This window comes from Castanea sativa, chromosome 4, assembly GCF_040712315.1.
Source record: "Castanea sativa cultivar Marrone di Chiusa Pesio chromosome 4, ASM4071231v1".
Lineage (NCBI taxonomy): Eukaryota > Viridiplantae > Streptophyta > Magnoliopsida > Fagales > Fagaceae > Castanea > Castanea sativa.
Window position 1 is genome coordinate 26,110,327 of NC_134016.1, and position 27,251 is coordinate 26,137,577.

Consider the following 27,251-nt stretch of genomic DNA (forward strand, 5'->3'; position numbering starts at 1 on the left):
TCGTCGTGGAGCCCAGAGTTGGTGAAACTGGGCAAACTACAAGACCTCGAGGTAATACTCTCCTGCCTCTGTTGGGTGTGATAGAGGTCATTCATGTTGCTTTGATAGGCACTTCGGTGACTCCAAGAAAGGGGTGTTGACCATGGTGCCAGTAGAAAGTCACCGAGAAGAACAACCCTCAGGGAAGAGGATAAGGTGTGTTCGGGAACTGATTATGTTCGACAATGAAGATTTGGAGGGAACATCTCAGCTTCATGATGACGCTCTGGCAGTTATCACTCAGATAAATGATTTTATAGTGAAAAGAGTGTTAGTGGATCAAGGAAGTGAAGCCGAGGTAAAGTATCCCTTTGTAACAATTACAGGAGCCCTAAGAGGAAAATGGGGCTGGTAGTGATAAGGATTTGATCAGAGTAAGTATATTACCAGACGAGAACAAAAGTTTCCAGATAGGAGTAAGTATGTCGTAGGACGAAGAAAAGAACTGGCAAAAATTGAGATTGCTGAAGCCTTCTCAAAGATGAAAAAATTGAGATTGCTTAAAATTGGTAATGTGCAAGCCCCACAAGGCCTCATTAGAGGTAATGTGCAACTACTACAAGGCCAAATTAAAGGTAATGTGCAACTTCCACAAGGACTCAATCACCTCCCTAATGAGTTACGCATTATAGAATGACATGGATATCCTTTAACATCTATGCCAACAAGTTTCGAACCAAACAAACTTGTTGAATTCACAATGCATTGCAGCAACATCAAACAACTGTGGAAAGGAACTATGGTAAGATTTTCATTTATGCAAATGTGTATTCTCTTCCTTTTCATTAAGGCTTGAGTTTATCTAATTAAACATTTGTTTAAAGCAAAATTTAGATGGGTTAAAACTCATAGACTCGAGTGACTCTCAAAACTTGATTGAAACCCCGAATCTTAGTGGAGTCCCAAATCTTAAGCAACTAATTCTTCGACATTGCACAAGATTGTATAAGATTCATGAATCTCTTAGAAATCTTAAATTGCTTATTCGATTGGATTTGAATGGTTGCAAATGCCTTGAAAGCTTTCCACGCAAGATCAACTTGGAATCTCTTGAAATTTTTGTTCTTTCTGGTCGTTCAAGATTGAAGAAGTTTCCTTAGATTGTGGGAAATTTGTCACGTTTGTCAGAGCTTTATTTGAACAAGACTGCTATCAAAGATCTACCATTATTTGTGGAGCATTTAACTAGGCTTAATAAATTGGATTTCGGATATTGCAAAAACCTTTCAAGTCTTCCTGATGCCATTTATAGTTTGACGTCTCTAAAAACTCTCAGTTTATCTGGCTGCTCAAAACTGTACAAGTTACCAAAGAACTTGGGGAATCTTGAAGGTTTGGAGGAGCTTGATCTAAGTGAAACTGTTGTAAGAGAGCTACCTTCCTTAAATTATCTAAAAGTACTATATCTCCATGGATGTAAAGAGTTATCACCGAAATCATCAAATAAGTTCCTCAGTTTTTCTTTAATGCACGGAAGAAGAAGTCCAAATCCCATGGCTATGTTAGAGCATTCTTTATCAAGCTTATGGTCTTTGACCAATCTGGACCTAAGTTATTGCAATCTTCAGGCAATTCCTTATATTCTTGGCTCCATGTCATCTTTAGAAAAATTAAATCTAAGAGGAAATAATTTTGTTTGCCTTCCTAAAAGCATCATTGAACTATCTAAACTGCAAAGACTTTATTTGAGCGGTTGTACGAGTCTTCAATCATTGCCCAAGCTTCCATTAAGTATTAAAGAAATTGATGCAACAGAGTGTACCTCATTGGAAACATTATCATTAAGACCAGAAGATGATTTTCATCCAGATTTTTGTCTTCTCAATTGTGTCAAATTGATTGAGAGTCAATGCTACAATGACATGTTGTTAACAATGCCAAGACATTATTTCATCAAGGTCTCTCTCTCTCTCTCTCTCTCTCTCTCTCTCTCTCTCTCTCTCTCTCTCTCTCTCTCTCTCTCATGTAAAGTTCTAAGTATCATGATTTGTTTGTTTCAGAAACACTAAGAGTCATGTGGTCTCCAAATTCTTGGAAGTGAAATTCCAAAATGGTTTGGTCATCAAAGTGTGGGGGAATCAGTAAATGCACAAGTGCCATCAGATTTGTGTAATAAATTGATGGGAATCGCTATATGTGTTGTTTTTATGTTCCAAGAGCATCATCCAGTTAACCAACCTGATTGGAGATATTCCAAAATTACACACGAGCTTGTGTGTTCCATTAGAGCCAACGAATATGAATGTACCATATTGAACTTTCCTTTATGGGATGAATTTTGTAAGATTAAATTGCATCACCTTTGGTTGCAATATTTTCCCTCTCTATTTTTCTATAAGGGCTGGAAACAAGCATTGAATTGAGTTGATGCTAATGGATTCAGTCAGATTGAGATCATATTTGAAACGGATGGTCTAGGCTTAAAGATTACAAAATGTGGTGCCCATTTGGTATTTGAGCAAGATGTTGAAGATCCCAAACAAAATATGGTTAGGCCTAGCAGCTGTAGCATCACTCATTATGAGGATGATTTAGAAGATTTAGAAGATTCAACAACATATACTAAAATTAAGCGAAGTCATGATGACTTTGGTGGGAATGAGGCTAGACCTAGTGGAGAAGGCACCTCTAACTCTAATGATGTAAACATAGGATTCGACTCTCTAATCTAATTGAAAGATTCATTTCAAGTGTGGGAAATTTGTTTGGAAAGTTAAGCACACAATTACAAGAAAAATCTGATTGTGAGGAAGAAAAATTCCCGTGAAAGTGGCAGCTTTGATGAATTTGCAGGGTTCTTTTTTCCTGATTTTTGGTGAGTCACAATCTCTCTCTTTCTTTATGGAACTTGTTTGTAGCTGTATTTTTTCTTTTTCTTTTTAATTCATTGGCAATTTGGCATATACTTTTTTTTTTTTTTTAATTTGTGTCATGGGCCATTGTAGTTCAGTAATTTGTGATTCTTATTTTTGCTACTTGCCAGATTTTGGATACGATGAAATTATTGGACTTTTTTTGGCAAGGAGATATTATCACATTGCTAGCAGGCGAGAAGATGTGTGCAATTTCCTTCGAAACCAAAGTGATAGAAGATATGTGCAATTGATTGTGTGCTCATCATTTTTGTTCAATTTTGTTAGAGGGTCGGCACTTTTGTTGCTCTATTTATGGTATTTACTATAATTTTCCATAGGAGATTACAATTGATGCATGCCACTTCAATGTGTAATCAAATGGAAAAAAGAAAATTTGTGCCCTTTTTCCCAAAGTTGACCTTCTCTTTAGATTATTTTCAAAACAAGTTGGATAGTAATTTCGGAAAACATATTAGATCAATTTATTCTAACTAGTAAGTTTTCCGTGCGATGCACGGATACTGTTGTAATGTTTTATGTAAATTTGTTTTTGGAAAATATTAGACATATATTATAGCATATTTATTATAAAACTTTGTTAGTAATAAGTTCATCATAAAAAGTAACAATTATAAATTGCTCACATATATCTATTATAATTATTTTGTTCAAGTAATGAGCAATAATTAAAACCACTTGGAGTAATATAGTATAATAAAAGTTGATAAAAGCATATTAATTCATTCTATATTATTGATTTTTATTATATGATGTAATAAAAAGCTTCATTACAAAATCTTTTTTTTTTTTTTTCTTCAATCTTTGTTATTAAGGTATGGTGATGCTTGTTTTTATCATTAGTTTCTCTATCTTCAACGTTTGAAGTTTAGTCCGTCCATATTTGTTCAATTTTTGAGCTTTCATCATTTTTTTTTCTTTTTGTTGCATCATTTGTGTTAATCACTAATGAATTGGCATTGAGAGATTCTTAATTGAATCTTACAAAGTTTGGACTTTGTCGCTAAAATTTTCATAGTATTTGCATTTATATTAAATTTCAATGAGGTTACAGTTTTTTGTAAATATTTTTATTTTTTATTTTTGTTAATTTTGGAATAGTGCAGCAAAAAGAATTAATATAGCATATTGAATTGTGTATTTTTTTTTTTCTTCAATACCTTTTTATCATTTGAAGGTGCATCAAAAATCTTAGCAACTATGTAATTTTCAAAACCACCCTTTAGATTGAATTCATTCAAATGAAGTAGAGAAATCCATTTTTTTTCTATTTTTTTTTTAAAATCACGTGGAATTCGTTCTCCAATATCAATATTTTTACAATAATTTAAATAAGTTGTATCTCAGTTTATTTTTCAGCAAAATATCTTGTAGATTCAATTAGAATTTTCTCGGCATCTCAATCAAATATCACAAAATTTGTTTTGATAGTTGCATCAAAAACTTCAATTTAAATCATGTACCTGAAGTAGTTTGCAATTGTATATATATAGTAGTTATAGTGAGATAAATATATTATAAATATTTGGAGGGTATGTAGTTAATGTGAGTGCCTCTAACTTTGGGATAGAAAGATTTATTTTTGTTTCACATGTTGCATACCAAAATGATTTTGCTTGTGGTTTGACATTCCTTTCACAAAGTACGCATAAAATGTAATTCCAACCTATTGTTGTATTAATATTACTTATTATTGCAATACCCTAGCAGTTTGCATCTTGTAATGAACTTTGAAATTAATATGTATTATTTTTTTAATGTAAATAATATGATGTATGATTTTTTTTTTTTAACGTAAATGATGAGTATAAATTGAAATGATTAACAAACTTGTTTCGTAGGATCTCATTCAATACATTTTATATTTACTATTGTCTTCATAATATTTAAAAATAAATCCTCCTATGAAATTTTTTTGCATGTATTTTTGGTATTTCTTGTATAGGATCATGTTTTTTACCATCCGTATCATTGATTTTTTAAAAGAAAATATTAAGTTAATGGCATTTTTTGAGATAGTATATGATATTTATTAGACTTTTTTTGTTATTAAAAATTTTAGAAATATGCACTTGTCAATTATTTCAACAATCTCAAGGATCTTAAGATTTATATATATTTTTGTTGCACTGGTCGATGACAGAGAATTTGTCCGCATAAATTGCATAGATCATTATTAATAGACAAACGCATATTGAATTGAAATTGGGGAAAAATGAAGACATAATTTCATGAGGATGAGATTTTCTAGAAGAATCACCTATACATGAGGAGGAAGAAGAGAGTTTGTAAGAGGGTAAGAGTTTTTGCTTTGATTTACACGTGGTAAGGGTCAAACTTGGGTCATAATATGTAAGGTAAGAACTGGCTTGAGTTTTTCATAAGATTTGGTCTACTTTTAAAATGTAGTTTATTTTATAGTAAATTAATTTTGGTCTAATGGGTCTAATTGTCAAGAACAGCCCATATTTTATATAATAGTAAAAAGAAGTTATTATGATCTATTGGGTAACAGTAAAAAAAACTTAATAAAAAAAGGTAAAAAACGCTAAATTTATATAATAGTAAAAATAAGTTATTATGATGTATTGGGTAACGGTTAAAAAAAACTTAATGAAAAAAGGTAAAAAATGTTAAATGCAATATTAGAATGCCATGTGGCAGGACAGTAAAAAGAAGTTACTATAATCTATTGGGTAACAGTAAAAAAAACATAATAAAAAGAGGTAAAAAATGCTAAATTTATATAATAGTAAAAATGAGTTACTATGATCTATTGGGTAACGGTTAAAAAAACTTAATGAAAAAAGGTAAAAAATGTTAAACGTAGTAATAGAGTGCCACGTGGCAGGACCTCATGCACTTTCACATGAGATCTTTACTTTTTTATATATATATATATATATATATATATATATATATATATATATATATATATTGATGTGTGATATAGTGCTAACTACAACGTTAGTATATACATAAATACTCACACCTTATTCTAATTCATGAGAATCCTATCAAAAAAAAAAATTCATGAGAAAAACTACAAGGAAATCAACTCAATTATTCATGGAAATAAGATAGAATTTATCATATATATTATTCTCACATGCAATTAATCTCATACCCGTTAATTTACATGCATGTTATCATACATTTCCAAGTATATTCATTAAATCTCAAATACACATGTTTATATTCACCATTTCATGGAATAAGGAGACTAGCTACATGCTTAAATTACTATGGATTGATTTATATATTACCAAGATTACTTAAGCATGTCAATCAAAGAAATATTGCAAGTTTTATTCAAGAGATGGAAAATGGGTAAGTATGGGTTAGCATGAGATCTTACATGAAAACCATAATTTAACATGCGTAGATCTAATCATGTAAATCAAGTAATCAACAAGTTGATTATAAATACTAGCCTCATAACATGGACTTTGCACATGTGATGAGGCTTTTTATTTTTTATTTTTTGAGTTTATACATTTTACTCAAGACAGTTTTATTTTATTTTTTATTTTAAGAAAAAGTTATATTAGTACTTAACTACAAATGAGAGAGAGAAATGTGGAGGTTTGAAAAAAAAACAGTTTAGTGATAAAAAAAAAATGGTATGTATATGGGGAAAAAAAGCAGTTTTATTTTTATTTTTATTTTTTCAAAAAGAAGAAGTTGTAGTAGTATTTGACAACTAACATGAGAGAAAAATGTGGAGATGGGACAAAAAACTGTTTTTTTTTGTTTTTAATTTAGATAAAAATTAGGAGTTTTTAAATTACTAATTTTACATGTCTAACCCTATGATTTAAGCCTTAGAAACTGATGAATTTGAGAGTATTTTAGGCATCTAAATTAAAGATCCTAAACAGGGGAAACCTCTTAAATAGTAGTATAGATAAATAAAGTCATAGATATAATAAATATCATAAAGAAAAAGAATTCAACATTTTCAATACAATCAATTATGTTTTTTGAGATATGTCTTATCCTAAAGTTTAAAGTTTAAACAATATATTGATAAATTTAAATAATCGAAATCATAAATTAAGAAATAACATACATCCCCTTCATCCAATCACGCATAGGCTCTCAATCTTTTTCCTAAATTAACAGCTTTCTGGTAAAAATTCGGACATCCACCCCTAATAACTATTTGAATATCGTATATAGACACTGATTTGAATAGCAAATAGTGATGTTGAATTAAGAGTTTGGCTTACCTTCAGTACATATTTAATTGCACATGTCATTTTGTTTTAAATATACAATAACAAGTGGTAGCGGTTTTAACCCCCACTTTTTATTTAGTCAGTGGGTAATGTGGCAATCTCTTATTAAAGCAAATTGAGATTTCATTTTAAAAAGTATTGGAGATGAGCTAAACTCTTGAATTAAAGAAATTAAAAATAAATAAATAAATCCCAACACAATGCTTATGTGGATTTGGCTACAATAAGTCAATAACCATATGGCACATGTGAAATTTAGCTCTTAGACTTGGCTAGCCTTGTGCCATGTCACAATACCATATTCCCATCATCCATATATTGCATTAAATTGCATTAGACTCTTCATCATCGAGGACTTATATGACCAAGAGCTTCAACTTTTGAAGCAACATGTGTTTTGGCTAAACTGATTTATATTGTCCTAATAGGATTATTATGAATCATGATTTTTTTTTTTTTTCTTTTTTGATAATTGGATAGTTACCACAACGAGGGAAGGGAGATTAAAACCCCAAATCTCCTCATAACAGAAAACAAGTAATGTCACCAAGCTACATGCTCTTGGCTGTTAAAACTCATACAGTCCTGCATATATTTGGTAGACAAAAGATTGGAAAAATTGAAACTATATTTTTTTATTAAATTTTCCAATATATAAGAGTCAATTTCAGATATGAAAACACGAGGGAGTTATAAGGAAAAAATTGATACCACAAGGATCAATTTGCAATGGACCTAAACCTCATGGGTGTTTTTTGCATTTTGACCATAATTCTTTTCTTATTTAGTTAATTACTCTTTGATTCTCGGAAATTCAACTGCCATGAATGTTAACGCCTTTAAACTACCTTAGCCAATGCTCCTTGTTTCTGCAGCCCAAATATTGACAGAAACTTTGGGAGCCTAAACCTAAATCTTCTAAATATTCTTTTTAACGCACATTTTCTTCCAATCACTCATGCTTTATTATTTCATTTTATTTGATAATTCAAAAGTGAGGGGAGGTAGATTTTAAGCATAGACGTCTCTGTTGTAAAAACTAAGTGATCACTCATGCACTATTAAATCAGATTATTTGTGAATACTGATCATGTTTAGTGAAAGCATAGAGCCTTAACAGTATGAAAACAACAGGAATCTACAGACACAATGCTTACTTCCATTTGCAAGCTATACATTACTCAAGTAACCTGACAACCACCAAATCCTTCCTATCAATGAATTTCTCAGAATTGGGGAAACATCAAAACTAACAGAATGGTAAGAGACCAAAATCAAGTAGTTGTGGAAGCCCGAAATACATCATAATAAACAGAGCTTGATGAGAGACGAGCAGTTTCTGCTTAATTGTGCTCTCTTTTGGTCACCAATATTTTCAGCTTAATTTTGCACTCTTTAGTCACCAACCTGATATTATGAGCATCCAAGGTCATGTCTTGGGCAAAATACACAAAAACCAAGTCTTTTGACCTTTTGATAAAAACCACTAGTGAGGCCGCCTCCATAACTGCTCCTCATACTCAGAAGCTGCTGCAGCTTCCTTGGGGCGTTCGCAATTACACTTCAGGCATACCATGTTCTTTCTGTAATTCAAGAAATCACATCTACAGAAAGCAACCCATGTGTCAAAAAATTCTTCAGTCAATATTGAAATTCAATACGAGCTGTCTGTGTGTGTGCATGTGTGCATGTGTGTGTGTGTGTGTGAGAGAGAGAGAGAGAGAGAGAGAGAGAAACTCACGAGGGGCATTCCCATTCTCCAGGGTTTAACTGTCTTTTAGGACGTGCCACACGGCAGCGTAAACAGTTCCTATTACTAGCAAAGTTCATAAAACCACACCTACAGAAAGAAGCTAATTCATGAGGATAGAACTAATTCACAAAGAAACAATATATTAGCCTAACAGAAACAGTGATGACCAAAAGTAGAGGGATCATAATCCTCATAAAAAATGTTAAATCCTATGACTGGATTATTCTCAGTCCTCCTCTTATCACTTCTTTTTTTGATAAGTAATAAAGAAATTTATTGAAAAAAGAGAGTCACCCAAGTACACAGGAAGTATACAAGGGAAAACAAATCAAAGACGAACATTACAAAAATCAAGGAAATCCAAAATAGAAAGAAAAGAAAGGCTTCTCCACACAGAGAACCAATCAAGTAAGGTTCGGAAAAAAAGAGACTTAAGAACAGGCATGGAACTCTCGATGTCTTCAAAACATCTACTATTTCTCTCCTTCCAAATACACCACAACAAGCAATGAGGAACGGCCTTCCAAATATCTCCATTACGATGGCGACCAAAACGACCTTGCCAGCAAGCCAAAAGCCCCACAACAGACCTTTGGCATAACCCGTAAAACTCCAAATAAACCGAAGACCATGTCCCACAATTCCATGGCAACCGGGCAGTGAAGAAAGAGATGGTCAACACTTTCACAATTGCACTTGCACATATAACACCAATCCAGGATGCAAATCTTTCTTTTTCTTAAATTGTCTACAGTCAGACATTTCCCCAAAGCCGCGGTCCATACAAGGAAAGCTACTCTAGAGGAGATCTTCTGCTTCCAAATGCTTTTCCAAGGGAAAATTTGCTCCTTATGGCCAACAAGAAGATGGTAGTAAGAACTAACCGTGAACCCCTTACTCTTACAAAAGGCAGCCAACAGTGACTTGTCCTCCCCAATCCCCCTTACGGAGTGCTATAAATGGAATTGATGAAGCTCCCGAAAGCTTCCAATTCACGATTATGCACATCCCTACAAAACTCGAAACTCCCAATGGAGGACTCCATTGGTGTACCTCAAAAGATCCGCTACGCAGCCTCTTTTCTACGACAAATCCTAAATAATTCCGGATAGCGAACGGCAAGAGAAGAAGAACCACACCAATGATCTAGCCGTAATGAAGACCTTTGATCCATCTCCAATATCAAACATAATAAAACGAGATAAAAAGTGCCACCCCCGTCTAATGTTTTTCCACAAACCGACACCATAAGGACCAGAAAGAGGTAGAACACCAAACACCCCAATCACAACCATACTTCACCGCAATCACTTGACGCCAAAGAGCATCCCTTTCTTGCCCAAATCTCCATAACCACTTCCCTAATAAGGCAATATTGAAGGTTCTCGCATTCCCGATCCCCAACCCACCTCGAAGAGAAAGGAGAACACACCGAAGACCAATCAACCAGATGAAATTTGGGCTCATCTCCTAGACCACCCCAAAGAAAGTCACGTTGAAGTCTAGCAATTCGGTTGGCCACGTGTTGAATAGGGAATAAGGAAAGGAAATAAGTAGGAAGATTGGAGAGAGTGCTTTTAATTAAAGTGACTCTACCTCCCTTGGATAAATATAATTTTTTCCAACCCGCTAATTTTCTTTTCCATCCTTTCAAGAATAGGAATCCAAATTGACTTGTCCTTAAATTTTGCCCCCAAAGGAAGACCCAAGTATTTCATAGGGAGGGACCCATGATTGCAACCTAAGACAGCCACTAAAAGATCCATATCTTGCACCGACCCCATCGCCACCAAAATTTCGACTTACCCAAATTAACCTTCGTACCCGACACAAGCCTTCAAACCAAATGAGCACCATACGAGAGTCGCAGCCGATCAATGTTAGCATCACAAAAATAAGAGTATCATCGCCGAAAAAGGAGATGGGAAACCATCAAAGGTCTACCATCGTAAACACCAACTCTAAAGCGATAAACGGCCTTCAAGGGCAGCCTTTATCCAACATTCTACTAATGGCTTCCATAACCAAAACAAATAACAAGGGGGACAAAGGATCACCTTGCCGCAACCCCCTCGAGCTTCCAAAAAACCCACGAGGAGTACCATTAATAAGGATAGAGAAACGAACCGTTGATACGAAGGAAATCCAACGTCTCCACTTATCCGAAAACCGCAACGCTCAAGCAAGTAATTAAGGAATCTCCAATTCACATGATCAAAGGCTTTTTCTATGTCCAAGCTTTACATAACAACCCCGTCGACGGCATCTTAATCTACTATCAAGACATTCATTGGCAATAAGAACAGAATCAAGGATCTGCCTATTTAGAACAAAGGCATTCTGAGGAGCTGAGATGATCTCTCCTAGAACCATGCGAAGACGATTAGCCAAAGCTTTGGCAAGAATTTTATAAATCCCCCCAACAAGGCTAATAGGACGGAAGTCCTTAACTTCCACTGCTGCAACTTTTTTAGGAATGAGAGCAATGAAAGTTGCATTCAAGCTTTTTTCAAATTGGCTAGTATCATGGAAATGGTGGAACACTGCCATGATGTCTGATTTGAGAATCCCCCAGCAAGATTGAAAGAAAGCCATCGAAAAACCGTCAGGCCCAGGAGATTTATCCCCATTAAACTCCATGATGACATCAAAAATCTCAGAATCCTCGAAAGGTCTCTCTAACCAATCCACATTATCCCTAGAAATCCTAGGAAAATCCAAAACATCTGGGCAAGGGTGCTGCTCTTGTCGCTCCGAGTAAAGGTTCAAATAGAATTGTTCAATATGGTCAAGAATTCTATCCCTCGTTGGAAGACAAAACCCCATCGATGATAAGGTTTTCAATACAATTACTTCTTCTATTAGAATTCGCCATCCTATGAAAAACCTCGTATTGGAATCTCCCTCCTTTAAAAACAACACTTTGGACTTTTGCCTCCGCCTAATCTCCTCTAACAAGGCTGCCTTCTCAAGATCGACACGAAGGGAAGCTTTTTCCAACATTTCTTGATCCGAAAGAGGCCGAGTGTCCGCTTTTGACATCAAGAGCATTCAACTTGCTCCATAACAACCGTTTCTTAACTCGAGATATTGCCAAAATCTGATTCATTCCACTCGTTTAAGGTCGATTTTAGGCGCTCAATTTCTTGGCAAGAATGAAACTAGGGGACCCTTGAAAATGGTAATTATCCCACCAAGACTGCACCTTATCAAGAAACCCATCCGCCTTCAACCACATATTCTCAAAACGAAAGGGGGTTCGCCCTCTACGAAGATTCCCACTCTCCAAAAGAATAGGAAAATGATCGGATAACACTCTAGGAAGCCTTTTTTGAGAGAAATGAGAGAAGTGATCTGCCCAAGCCGGAGAAAAGAGGAACCGATCAATTCTAGAGGCCGAGGTAGAGTTGGACCATGTGAAAAGGCCTCCCTCCAAAGGGTTATCCATTAGCCCATGAAGAGAAATAAAATCAAAAAAATCAGTCATGCAGCGGGTGAATCTTCCCACCCCTAACCTCTCCGAAGGAAAGCGGGTGACATTGAAATCCCCTCCCAAACACCAAGGTAAATTCCACCAACTAATCAAGCCTGCCAATTCCTCCCACAAATATTGACGCTCTCTATAAAAATTAGGGCCATAGGTACCTATGAAGGCCCACTTAAAGTGGTCACTAACGTTTTTAAACCTACACGAAATTGAGAAACACCCCACTACTTCTTCAATTTTTTCAACCACCCTTCTATCCCACAAGAGCAGAATACCACCAGAAGCTCCCTCAGAACCCAAGTAAAGCCAATCTATGAAAGGACAACTCCAGATACTTCTAACAAGGCCTCTTGTAATCCATTCCAGTTTAGTCTCTTGCAAACAAACAATATCAGCCTTCCAAGAGCGTAAAAGATTACGAACCTTGAGTCGTTTTTCCTTGCCATTCAGACCTCTGACATTCCAAGATATAATCTTCAGATTCATTGAGAAATAAAAAGAGCCCTGTCCTTACCATTATCACTGCGCCTATAAGAGGCTGGACCATAATTGACAGAGCTAAACAAACCCCTCAATTCCCTAATCCCTTTCCTCCCTGAGCTCTTCAATGCTTTATCAGAATGAACCTTAAAATCCCTTTGCCGTAACTCTACCTTCAACACCAATGGAATTTGGTAGCCGGCTCTTCCAAACCTTTCGAGGGATGTCCCAAGAAAATCATCAAAGCCACCGAATTTTTCTCGAAACCACACCGAGAACTTGTCCTTTCCCAAAATTATCCACCAAAGTTGTTGACCCTTCAGAATATCCCCGACACCCGTAGGTAAGGAGACGGCCAGGGGTTCAACATTGAGAGGAGCCGAAAAATCGCAGAACTCGGAAACATCCTCTCGAACCAACATTCGAAACCCAATCCTCCACACTAACCTCAACCCCTTTATCCAGACGACTTAATCTCCCTAGGTTCCATGACTCCTTCCGGGAACCAACACCAACTGGTTCGACTCATTCGTTCCAACAACCGCAGCATCCGATGGCAAAGAAATAAGAATCGGGACAGCCACTCTCTTACCGTCTCGTAATTCAAGAACCCACTGCTCAGAATTACCCCATTTCCTGATGGCTTTGTCAGTGTGCTCATGGATGATCCGTTGGATGTCACGATGCAAGGCCACTTCAGAATCCGAGCACAGGGACTCATCCAAAACATTATCGGAGCACAGGGACCCATCCACTTCATTATCGGAACACAGGGACTCACCCACTTCATTATCGGAGCACAGGGACTCACCCACTTCATTATCGGAGCACAGGGACACCTCCACCGAGGCATCGGAGCAGTGGGACTCGGGCCACGAGGCTTCGAAGATATCGGCACCGAGAGAGACTTCTTGGTGCACATTGGTTCCAAGCGCGACAGGCTCCGAGAAGAGACAGCACGCCGAGGCTTAGCGCAACCCGTATCTACCGTCGCCGACGAAATAAGGGCGGGAGCAGGGGCTTGCGAGGAGAAGACAACATGGCTGTCCGAGACTTTTTTTTGATAAGTAATAAAGAAATTTATTGAAAAAAGAGAGTCACCCAAGTACACAGGAAGTATACAAGGGAAAACAAATCAAAGACGAACATTACAAAAATCAAGGAAATCCAAAGTAGAAAGAAAAGGAAGGCTTCTCCACACTGAGAACCAATCAAGTAAGGTTCGGAAAAAAGAGACTTAAGAACATGCATGGAACTCTCGATGTCTTCAAAACATCTACTATTTCTCTCCTTCCAAATACACCACAACAAGCAACGAGGAACGGCCTTCCAAATATCTCCATTACGATGGCGACCAAAACGACCTTGCTACAAGCCAAAAGCCCCACAACAACTTTGGCATAACCCGTAAAACTCCAAATAAACCGAAGACCATGTCCCACAATTCCATGGCAACCGGCAACCTGAAGAAAGAGATGGTCAACACTTTCACAATTGCACTTGCACATATAACACCAATCCAGATGCAAATCTTTCTTTTTCTTAAATTGTCTACCGACATTTCCCCAAAGCCGCGGTCCATACAAGGAAAGCTACTCTGTAGGGATCTTCTCGTTTCCAAATGCTTTTCCAAGGGAAAATTTGCTCCTTATGGCCAACAAGAAGATGGTAGTAAGAACTAACCGTGAACCCCTTACTCTTAGGCAAACAGGACTTGTCCTCCCCAATCCCCTTACGCAGTGCTATAAATGGAATTGATGAAGCTCCGAAAGCTTCCAATTCACGATTATGCACATCCCTACAAAACCGAAACTCCCAATTGAGGACTCCATTGGTGTACCTCAAAAGATCCGCCACGTAGCCTCTTTTCTACGACAAATCCTAAATAATTCCGAATAGCGAATCGGCAAGAGAAGAAGAACCACACCAATGATCTAGCCGTAACAAAGCACCTTTGATCCATCTCCAATATCAAACATAATAAAACGAGATAAAAAGTGCCACCCCGTCTAATGTTTTTCCACAAACCGACACCATAAGGACCCGCAGAAAGAGGTAGAACACCACCACCCCAATCACAACCATACTTCACCGCAATCACTCGACGCCAAAGAGCATCCCTTTCTTGCCCAAATCTCCATAACCACTTCCCTAATAAGGCAATATTGAAGGTTCTCGCATTCCCCGATCCCCAACCCACTCCGAAGAGAGAGAACACACCGAAGACCAATCAACCAGCATGAAATTTGGGCTCCTCTCCTAGACCACCCCAAAGAAAGTCACGTTGAAGTCTAGCAATTCGTTGGCCACGTAAGGTGAATAGGGAATAAGGAAAGGAAATAAGTAGGAAGATTGGAGAGAGTGCTTTTAATTAAAGTGACTCTACCTCCCTTGGATAAATATAATTTTTTCCAACCTCGCTAATTTTCTTTCCATCCTTTCAAGAATAGGAATCCAAATTGACTTGTCCTTAAATTTTGCCCCCAAAGGAAGACCCAAGTCTTTCAGAGGGAGGGAACCATGAGTGCAACCTAAGACAACCCACTAAAAGATCCATATCTTGCACCGACCCCACCGCCACCACGACTTACCCAAATTAACCTTCGACCCGACACAATAGCCTTCAAACCAAATGAGCACCATACGCAGTCAAGATCAATGTTAGCATCACAAAAAATAAGAGTATCATCGCCGAAAGGAGATGGGAAACCATCAAAGGTCTACCATCGAAACACCAACTCTAAAGCGATAAACGGCCTTCAAGGGCAAAAATTTTATCCAACATTCTACTAATGGCTTCCATAACCAAAACAAATAACAAGGGGGACAGAGGATCACCTTGTCGCAACCCCCTTGAGCTTCCAAAAAACCCATGAGGAGTACCATTAATAAGGATAGAGAAACGAACCGTTGATACACAGAAGGAAATCCAATGTCTCCACTTATCTGAAAAACCGCAACGCTCAAGCAAGTAATTAAGGAATCTCCAATTCACATGATCAAAGGCTTTTTCTATGTCCAGTTTACATAACAACCCTGGCTGACCAGACTTCAATCTACTATCAAGACATTCATTGGCAATAAGAACAGAATCAAGGATCTGCCTATTTAGAACAAAGGCATTCTGAGGAGCTGAGATGATCTCTCCTAGAACACAGGGGGCTGGGAAGGTTTGGGTTTCCACTTAAAGGCAGTTTTCAGTTTGGGTTTGGAGTGTTTTGGGTTTGGGTTTGGAGTTAGGCCCACGGGTTTGGGTTTGGAGTTAGGCTGGGAAGGATGTGTTTTGGGTTTGGAGTAAGGCCCACGGGTAGGACAGGATTGCAGGGGGTTTGGGTTAGGAATGGGCTTTGGGTTAGAGGTTTGAGATGGTAATGGGTTTGGAAAATGGTTAAACAGGGGGAGGCAGTTGGGCTTAAAAGAAATGGTGGGCTTGAAGTTAGAAGCTAGGCCCATAGAAGGAACCACCTCATTGAAATTGGACCAGCAGATCTCCCACTTACCACTGGGCCCACGGACCAACTTAAAAGAGAGTTCCAAACTCATCCCATCATCACTTTCAGCTGAAAAGATCTTCTCTCTGTCAGGAGAATCCACCTTCCCAAGACTGTTCCTGCGAGAATCCTGGGTCTGAGAATTCATATTTGCAAAGTTGGACTTTCGAGGGTCCAACATTAAATGAGTTGGATTCGCAGCTCCGCGGGGATCCTGGGACAATGAGGATTCGCCGCCACGACCTGCCTGAAAGTAAGGGGTTCTTTACAACGGCCTTGCTCCACAGCTGCCGCAAAGGATTTGGAGGCTAAGAATTCAGACCCAGGTAAGAACTTGGGGCGCTGGTTAAAGGCAGGAGAATCAGGAGCTATTGCCTTTCTCAAGTGACAACCAAAACCTCTCCAACCACAGCCCAGTTTACCTTCCGGCACTACAATGAAGCCTTTACGCCGGCCATGAAGGAGTTCAGAGATCATAAGGAAAGAGCCATGTGCATTGAGACCCAGTTGAAGAATAAAAACTGTCTCTCCATCTCTAACAGTTTTAGCAAAGTGTCCAGGGGGTTTGGAGTAAATAAAGTCTTCCAACAAAGATAACAGTCTCTTAGCAGACTCTTTGCCCATGAAAACAGACTGAAGAGAACCTCTGCCTCTCTCGAAAATACGAAGAAGGAAGAAAGAACCCCCTTCTTCCACAGAAAATTCAAAGGATTTTGACTCAACAAAGAAAAATAAAGAGCCACCCATGACCGAAAGAAAGAAAACCTTTCTTGGCAGACTCTAACTGAAAGATCAAACTCAAGATTTTTTACTTGGACAGCAGTAACCAAGGTAGAGACTGGCCTGATATTTTTTGTTATTATTATTTATCATTCATTGCACCAAAAAAAATGAAGTATAATATAATTACTTAAATAAATAAATAAAAGATGTGAAGCAGAATATGCTCACAAGAGCAGTCTACAACAAATACTTTTATAAATGATGAATTGAGGACATACTATAAGCAGGTTTGGTAAACCAGGACTTTTCTCAAGAGCGACTAAAGGTATCTCTCTAACATCTTGTAGCATCTATTATTCAAACTTGATGTTTCACATGCATGCACAAAGAAATGTGTTCGAGCAGGACCATCACATATACATGCATAACTCTTTTAATTTGGCTTGAAGCATATTTTGTTGGAACACTTTGCAGCAAAATAAATCCAAATCCCCAGGTCCCCCACGCACAAACAAAAAAAAAAAAAAAAAAAAGGAAGAAAAGCACCCATATGAGGAAAATACAGAACTGTAAACACCAAATATGACACAAAAAGCTATTAACAGCTTTAAGAGAGTAGAGCTACGCTAAGTAGTGATAGAGGTTTATATCATTTTTTTATTGATAAGTTACATGCATCCGGTGGGTCTTGCACCCACAACCTCACCCTCCACCTAACACTTGAAAGGGGAGGAGGTGCCAGGTTAGCTGGAGCTCATTCTCCAGAGAAGTAAAAGTTTATTTTGATTGGCCAGAAAAGAAATATAGGAAACATACTGCTCGCAGTTCCAATCTCCTTTTTTCATTTCAACCTCGTCTGCACTAACCCTCTTTGGCCCCTCTGCTTTGCACTTAAGGCAACGTATGTTCCTAGAAAAATTCATGAAATTGCATCTGTAACAAATCCCAATGGCATCAGTCAGCTCACCAAGAAAAGTATGTGACGCGTTAAAGTCAAGCAACTGATGACAGCATAGTTTAGAGAAAGAAAACCAGGGGACGGGACAGGAGAGAAGTTATCATCAGCATGACTGGTAGTAGTATATCAAACATGAAAAATAAATTTCCACTAATTGCCAAACCATATTAGATAACTATCTTGTCAAAAAAAATAAAATTAGATAACTAAACATTATATGTTATACCATGTATTTATAGGTCAAACTGTAAAAGCAAAAATTTATGAGGTGTTATATTATACTGCATCTGCTAACATCCATTGGCATATGATAGAGTGAGAAAATCATTGACTGACAAGTAAAAGTGGAAGCATTAAAGCATGGTGCTAAGCCTGATTGAAACTATTGTCAAACCAATAATTTATGAAAAGTTATCAACAAGAAATTAAATAATGAAAGTACAAAAATTCATAATTGCTTTAACGAATGAGAAGAGAAGACCAAAAACCAGTCAAAAGCTATAAATTACAATAAAACTAAAGTCTTATAAAAACCATCCAATCAACAGTTAGTACCTGATAGTCAACAGACTACCTTTGCCTGACATACATATATTTATATGTAGGAAATTTTTATTTGAAAAAGGGTGAATCCTAAGTTACAATGGCCGTATGCAAAAGTTTATTAATCAAATCTACAATAGATAGAATAGGAATACCTTCAAAAGCAAGTATCCACTCACACAAATATCTTTAAAAGAAAGATTTAAATTCCATTATCATCATCTCAATCTCATTGAATGTGCAATAGTTCCTCTCTCTCCAAATAGTTGAGATAGGGCAAACAGAGCTGCATTCCAAATGAAACTATCACAATCTCAACCAAACATTCCTCTCCACAAAGGCAGAACTCAAGAATCCTTTTGGCATTACCTATCATATCCCAAATGTGGGAAGATAAAAGGCCATAGCTCTCTAGCAATGGTGCAATGAATCAGTAGATGATCAATTGTATTATTGGCTATTACATATGAAACACCAATCCACCAAAATGATACTCCTCGTGATTATCAACTGTTTAGATTTTTCCCAAAGCAGCTCTAAACAAAAACTGCAACTCCTATCAGAATTTGCAATGCCGTCTATCTTCCATGGAAACAATTGTTGTTGGATCCTCTCAAAATGTCATAGTAGAATTGGACAATGAATTTTACCATTCTAACCACCAAAACATTTCTCTTATTGATAAGATTTTCCCAAAGCAGCTGTCAAAACAAAAACAAAAAATGTAACTCTTCTCAAAACTTCACTACACCATTTACCATTGCATTGATGCTGTTCACCATTGGATCCTCTCAACATGGTAGAATTACACATAAAACTTACCATCCTAAAATAGTATAGACCTATGTAAGAGAAATAAGTCCAAAAAAAAGTCCCACAACATTATGAAATCAATATAATAACTTCTCCCAACCAACAATTGGATACCATACTCCTGTTGAAATGACTTCAAATTTCTACTTTTTTAAGCATCTATTTCCAGAATTACAATATACCCAACTCTTATTTATTTCAACAGTGCAGAAGGCAAGTCATAATTTTTGGTAATAACAACCTGGTTCCAAATATCACTTTCTGCATGAATCTTTCTTCAAGCTGCATCTACATTCACCCAAATGCCAGAAGGCAAATGAAACATTGAATATAGAACATTCACAAAGGTACAAAAGAAAAGCCTGGCTTCTATGATAGTATTTATGAAAGACGTCATGTGACACCTCACATCCCCATTGAAATATGAACATTGAATCCACGCCACTAAATCTTTTTTTGAATAGGTAAAATAATGATCAGCACCACTAAATCATAATAAGGCAATGACAATAACAACCTGCTTGAGAATGATCTCAGGCAAATATTTCACACAGTTCAAGGCATTTTCAGCAGCATCAACTAAACAATTCCAAAAATTAGAAAATCATGACATTAAAGTTAGTCCTACATATAGAACAGCATATAGCATCATTAGGTGATTGTCAACAAACAATAGTTGGAAAAGTGAGCTCAACAACTGCCAAGAGCTTTGCGCCTCAATGGCATTGCCAAATTCTTCACATGAGGAGAACTTGGGTTCAAATCCTCCCACCCCCACTTGTTGTAAGGAAAATAAAAAGTAAATTCAACTCCTTGTTAAGGATTTATCAGTAATTATGATACACTGCTGATAACACACAAGGGGACTTACTGAGAACAGGTCCAATCTCCTTTTTTCATTTCAACATCACCCATACCAACTTTTTTAGGGCCATCTTCATTGCATTCTCGGCACTGTTTATTCCTGGAGAAGTTCATAAAATTGCATCTGCAACAAGATAGCAAGGGAATCAGTTGATGGACAAGTAAAATCATACATGAAAATTTTGGAAAGCAAGGAATGAGTCATTACAAGCACAGTGGGAAGAAAGGAAATGCAATGTAAAAAATTTTGACATCATAGCAAAGCAAATTTCCAATAAACAGGCCCAATTCTCAAAGGCATTAAATTTTCCCATCATTTTAAAGCTCATTCTACAGTGATCTCATCACACGGACAAATTTCAAAGTTAAAAAATAAAAAATAAAAATAAAAATGTTGTATCTAGGTCACAAAACTCCCACTTTTGTGGGGTCTATGGGAGAGTCAAGGAAGGCAACCTTATCCCCAACATTTTTTTGGCGAGGCTAATTCATGGACTCAAACATGCGACCTATCACTTTCTATGGAAGGCAATTGTCATACGAATAACAAAGTAAATTAAACAATAAAAAAACCATCTTGCATGTTCTCTACACTACTTACATCCATTATATATTAAGTAGACAAAATTACTAATGATCTCGACCAACTTCAGTTTACCAATGCAAATAGACTAATATCTACTCTCTTTTTTAAAGTAAATAAACTGATATCTAGTAACAGAAGTAACAACACATATTGAAATATCATCAAAATAATGTCCATGTGACCCATCAAAAATCAGCTTTAGCGATGAAAGGAATAGGTTGAAGAGATGTTTTTTTTATAATAAATGTAGGAAAGGGGGATTAAAAAAGGCTCAGTGCTGTTAACAGTCTTTGAACAAGACCAATCCAAAACCAAGCCAAGGACCCTCCAGGTATTTCTATTTTCATCAATGAAAGTCATATTTACAAATGAAATGGTAGGAAATGCACTGTGTGTCTAATAATATCAGTCAGCTGCCTTCATGATGTTAGACAGATTTAGAGAATCTTTGTGCTTTAGTGGGCCTAGAGTTTGGTAGATTAGTGGGCCAATGGCTCAGAATTGTATAAGGATGTGCTAGATTTAATGAATTGAATATGACTTGGAAAATGTTGGATTCAACAGGTGAAAGGTGCTGAAACAAAGAATAAAGACTGAAAAAATTATGGGGCAGTAGTAAGGGTTTGCTTCTTCAGTTAGCTGATTGTTATGATAATCTTTTATTTCTCTATGTCATGCTTAATATAGTATTAAGTCTTTCACGTTTTAAAACTAAAAGGTCATGCAACTAGCATCTGATTTTTAATGAATTTAGCATTTGACTTTTATTTTGTATTTATTTGACTTTTCTTATCTACCTCATGAGCTTTCATATACAAATAATTCTTGAGCTCTTTGAGCCTAGACATTGATATTTAATTGTTCCATCCTCAATCCAATTATCGTTTCTTTGCTTTAATCTTATTTGTTTTTGGAGTTTTTTCTTAAACTCAACTTCACTATACCTAAGTTCCCCCCACCACATCAAGTAGTATCAAAGAAAGAGATGCTAGATCTACAAAATTTAGATTTGTGTCAAAAATTGCAACTTTAAGGGTTGCCACAGAGGTCATGGGGTAGAGGAAATCAAGACCTAGAAACAAAGATGGCTGAGATGACGCATATGATTGAAGATTTATTTGCAAGTTGTACAAGTTCTTTAGCAACACAAACCAGCTAAAGCCCGTATGGAGATTTTGATAGGCAAAGGAGAATGAGGATATAGAAGAAGAAAACTGTTAGGAATTTAACCCAATTTTAAACCTGTGAGAGACCAAAAAATAGAGAAAAATTGCACAAAGAGAAAACAATCACACAACACAATATTTACATGGCTCGGCAATTTGTCTACATCCACAAAGTTGCTGCATTTTTAATATGCCAGGGAGAAACATACAAGGGCAGCCATACAATACAGTTTTTCAATACAACAGTAAGTCTAATTTGAAGCAACAGAAATATACCCTAAAAAAATGGGGTCAAAAAAGGGCCCTTGGGCCTATTGGCCCAACTTTCTACTCCATGGACTAAGCCTCTAAAAATCACCCATTTAAAATCGTCATGTGTCCAAGTAGAATTGGGTCACAAACCGATTCAAACACCAACCAGACTCCACATAGCCCAACAAAATCCTCTTCCACAATGTTATACCTGTAAAACATGTGGCACAAGGTGGATAGGAGGATTAGTTGGTACATCTGCTTGAATGAATGATGGGGGAATCAAAATAGAAGTTGCTGATGTTTTTTTTGGAAAGATGCATTTAGAGGATCAAGTAGACTAAAAAGCTAGCTGAGAGACGTATTTTGACTGGAAGCCCGTGAGTAAAGATAGAAAGGTGCTATTTGTGATGCTTCAATTGAAGGGTAGTAGGGTACTGTGCTTCAATGGTGGAAAAAAATTGAAGAGCAACGTGCTCGACAGGGCAAGCCAAAAATTAGCACATAGGAACACATGAAGAGAAGCTACAAAACCATTTTCTGTAATGGATTATGCAATGAAATTGTATGAAAGATTCCATTCATTGACAGTGTCATGATCCGTCACATTAGAGACAATACTTACTCAATCTGAAGGGTAATAAAAACTATACTCTGCATCCTTTCATGGAATAAGTCACTATATTCACTTAGGCTTCATTTGGTTGGAGGATGGAAAAGTAGGGGAATAGAAAATGGTGGAGGATGGAAAAGTGAGGGGATAGAAAAGAATTAGTTTTCCCTCATTTATGTTTGGCTAGGGGGTGGTCTGAGTGGAAAAGTGTAAGGATGAAAAACTCTTTTGTTTGATTGAAAAGAAAAATGAGAGAATAGAAAATGAAGTTTGTATAAATTTACTCTCATGCCCTATTACATTTAAATATATAATAATAATAATAATAATAATAATAATATTATTATTATTATTATTATTATTATTATTATTATTATTATTATTATAAAAAAAAAAAAAGGAAACTAATGTGGAGGGAACAGAAAGGCAGATGTGTAAATTCCCATCTAAGCCCCTCTTTCTCCCCCATTTTCTAACCAATTTGGGAAGAAAACAAAATCAGACCCCCAACCAAACAACGGCACTATTTCCCCCTTTTGCATCCCCCCATAATCACCCCACCCAAACGGGACCTCAATACAACAAGGCTAATGGCTTCTTGACTGCTACAAAGTTTGAAGCTGAGTGTTAAGATATGGGAGTAAATAAGTAATGTCTGCCTTGATTTGCAAAGTTGGGAAGGAAGTACAACTTTTGGAGTTTGATGATTGTGCCCTTAAGGTTCAACAGCTCTTAGCAGACTTTAAGGAGCTAGCTAGTGATGAATTACCACAAGGTTTGCCACCAATGAGAAGCATTCAACATGCTATTGATTAGTACCAAGGGAAGATCTGCTAAATCTACCTGCTTATAGAATGCCATATCTACAACAAGAAGACGAATACATAGATTGATCGAGGAGTTGATTGCCAAAGGTTTAGTGCATGAAAGCAAAGGCCCTTGTACTATCCCCACCTTGCCTACATTTAAGAAGGATGACTATGGAGGGTGTGTATAAATCGTAGGGTCATTAAAAGAACACAATCAAGTATTGATTTCGAATTCCTCAATTGGAAAATAATCTCAATAAGTTAATTGGATCCTAGGTGCTCTCCAAAATAGATTTGGGGGTTACCATCAAATTAGAATGAGTGGTGATAAATGGAAAGCTGCATTCAAGACACTGGGTGGACTTTACAATTGGCTAGTAATGCCATTTGGACTCTTTAATGCACCAAGCACTTTCATGCACAGGCTATGACAAAGGTACTGTACTCAAAACTTTCTTGAGTTTGTTCGTAGTTGTTTATGTTGATGATTAATTAATATGTGGTCAAACTAGAGAAAAGCATTTAAATATATCAAAACAGTGATGACAAAAGCTCCAATTCTTGCGCAACTAGATTTTGGGAAGCAATTGTCACATAACATTGTCGAGGAATTTTAATAATATCCAAGGCTACTATTAGTTTTTTTTCTCCCCAAACCTTCTTCTGCCAGTTCAATTGAACCAATAATAGAGGAATGGCAATATCATAGTTGGCACAGCGCCAACAAGCAATCTCATGGTCTCCTCATATTAAGGAACCAAGTCAGTCATATGTCAATTTGTCGACACAAAAAGAAATCCTCCTTTGACATTTTCTTGCACACAGAACAGACTCCTGAGTTTTCAGTAGGTAATACCATACATTCAGCACTGACTATATAGGTACAAAATTATTGGGCTTCTAAATTAAACCCAACATGTTACAATATGGACAAATAGAAGCACCAAATATGATTAAAAGAAACAAAAGGGATCTACTATTTGTGATGCAGATAAGAAAAAAAAATAAATAAATAAAAACCCTGATCACATGATGCCCTACATATCTAGTTGGGTGGAGGTATAGACAAGGCCTCTCCTAGTTTATTGCAACATAGAATGTGAAGCTTAGGGTGACCATGAGTAATTAAATGCAGAGAAATTAGTTTTCTCCCTTTTATTTGTTCTTTTTGGAAATAGACAAATGTGATAGTTGTTCCTATCCTTCAGTCCATTCAATTCCATTTTAAGGTGGAGTTCATCCTAGTTCTCTAGGAAATATTTGATACATGCAAGTAGTTCTACTCGTGCATATTGTCTCCGGGTCTCCGCTTTTTGCAATCTCTTAAAGTGGCTTCTAAGCTAAGATGGGGGGCAGCACTTAAAATGTCTTTGAGAGAACCCGATCAGAAAAGTCTTTGAGAGAGAGAGCATCATTTGATATCAATATCTTTTCTTCATTTTAACTGTCACAGGCTGTTAAGATTCCTAGTTTCTCATTAAGACTCATTTACTTCAACTCCCTAACATGCAGAGGAGATATCCTCCTCTTCTCAAACAACCAAGCAAAAAGCAGAGAATCAAGTTTAACTGGTCACACACAAGCATAATTAAGAAACTTTATGTAACTTACTTCGGACACATCCAATCCCCTCTCTTCATTTCAACATCTTGTGACGGTACATCATCCATGAAATCCAAAGAGTCATCCTTTCGTTTCAAAGCTTTAACAGCAGGCTTTGGAAGTGCAGGATCAGGGGATGTTTCACTCAGTTCAATCAACTCAGAAAGCAACTTCCTTGCAGAAGATTCAATTGTCTCTCGACCAGGAGGTTTCTCTCCTCCTGAAAGAACAAGTGAATCTAGGGCATAGAACAACAATATACGCACTATATCCACAGTTCGGGCATCTGCTTCAGTTTCCTTCAAAATCACATAAGCTCTATCACAAGATCCCCGCAGACTGCAAGTACTACAGACCTGAACATAAGTAAACACGTCAGATACATAGGCAATGAAATGTTTAAACAATAGAATTGAAATCATAAATAAAGAAATAACATACATCCCCTTCATCCAATCGCACGTATGCTCTCAATCTTTTTCCTGAATTAACAGCTTTCCGGTAAAGATTAGGACATCCGCACTCAACAACTTTTTGAATATCGTCTATAGACAATGATCTGCATAACAAGAAGGGATGGTCAAATTAAAGATTTATTTAAAATAATAAAACCTAGCTCAATGCTTATGTGGATTTAGCTTCAATAACCACATGGCACACGTAAAATTTAGCCCTTAGACTTGGCTGGCCTTGAGCCATGTCACCACGCCACATTATCAAAATCCATATATTGCATTAGACTCCTGCATCATTGAAGACTTATATGACTAAGAGCTTCACTTTCGAAGCAACACATGTTTTGCCTAACCTATGTTAATATTGTCCTACTAGAGTTTCCCGATAGAAGTATTATTACAAGTCATGAAATATTTTAATAGTTACAACAATGGGGGAGAAGGGATTCGAACCCTAGTTCTCCTCGTAACAAAGAACAGGTAATGTCACCAAGCTACAAAGTTATTTGCTATTAAAAAGTCATGAAATCCTTCAACATATATATTCAGTAGACAAACTTAACTTCGTTTCCTTTATTTTAAATAAAGTCCTTCAACAACCAGTAATTGCTAATTGTTTTGCTCTATTCACACATGCATGTTATGTAATTAGTCATTGTTTTGGGGATGAAATGCGAAGAGAAAAATGAAGAGTAAAGTTTTACTTGAAGACATCGTATCGGTCACGAGCGAAGCTAAGGCAAGCGTCTCTCACGACTCCCATGTCCCTGTAAACGCTATCGGTTGGAGAGGATTCAGTGAAGTAACCCTTGGACTTCAAGCGGTCCACGAAGGTCACCCATTCGGGCCACGGGTGGGGGTCGGGGGAGCATAGAGTTTCTGTGCTGTCGGCGGCGGCGACGGCGACGGCAGCGGAAGAGGAGGTGGAACAGTAGCGGTGGTGGAACTGTAGGGCTTTTGGGAAGAGACGTGGGAGTGGGGAGAGAGGTAAGCGGGTATGGAGGGAGAGAGCGGTTCCCAAGTGTAAGAATTTTGAGACTGACATTTCTCTTTCTTATCAGCGGCCGGGGTTTTGTGAGAGTGAAGGGTGAGGGTTTTACCAAAAAGGCAGGGCTTTACAAAATATATTACAGCCTCCTGCCTTCCCACCACCATTTGGAAGTTAATTTTAAAGATTATTTTTCTTTTTCATTTTGGATAATAGGAGATGGGTTCTTGGCAAAAATATTAACGCGTAAATACATTTTTAGTCCCTATATTTTGAAATTTTTATATTTTAGTTCCTACATTTTAATTTTACCACATTTAATCCCTAATACAATTAACGCATTCTATTTTGGTCCTTTCCGTTAGTCAACCGACGAAAATTGCTGAGGTGACTGCCGGAAGAATTAAAATATTATAAAAAATGTCACATTACCCTGACACATCAGCATGTAAATTTAAAAAAATTAATTTACTAATTTTAACTAAATAATAAAATTAAAATTAAAATAAAATTTA

General features: G+C 36.8%; 1 protein-coding gene across 1 annotated transcript; it reads right to left on the reverse strand.

The window, feature by feature from the left end:
- Window positions 1–8,292: 8,292 nt before the first annotated feature.
- LOC142630301 (uncharacterized) lies at window positions 8,293–26,898 on the reverse strand. Its single transcript, XM_075804279.1, has 7 exons — window positions 26,453–26,898; window positions 25,735–25,852; window positions 25,303–25,649; window positions 20,273–20,389; window positions 17,904–18,020; window positions 8,895–8,993; window positions 8,293–8,757 (listed from the first exon to the last, which is right to left on the reverse strand). Exons 1-7 carry the CDS (start codon window positions 26,791–26,793, stop codon window positions 8,640–8,642), a joined length of 1,257 nt encoding a protein of 418 aa, XP_075660394.1. The 5' UTR covers window positions 26,794–26,898; the 3' UTR covers window positions 8,293–8,639.
- Window positions 26,899–27,251: the final 353 nt, after the last annotated feature.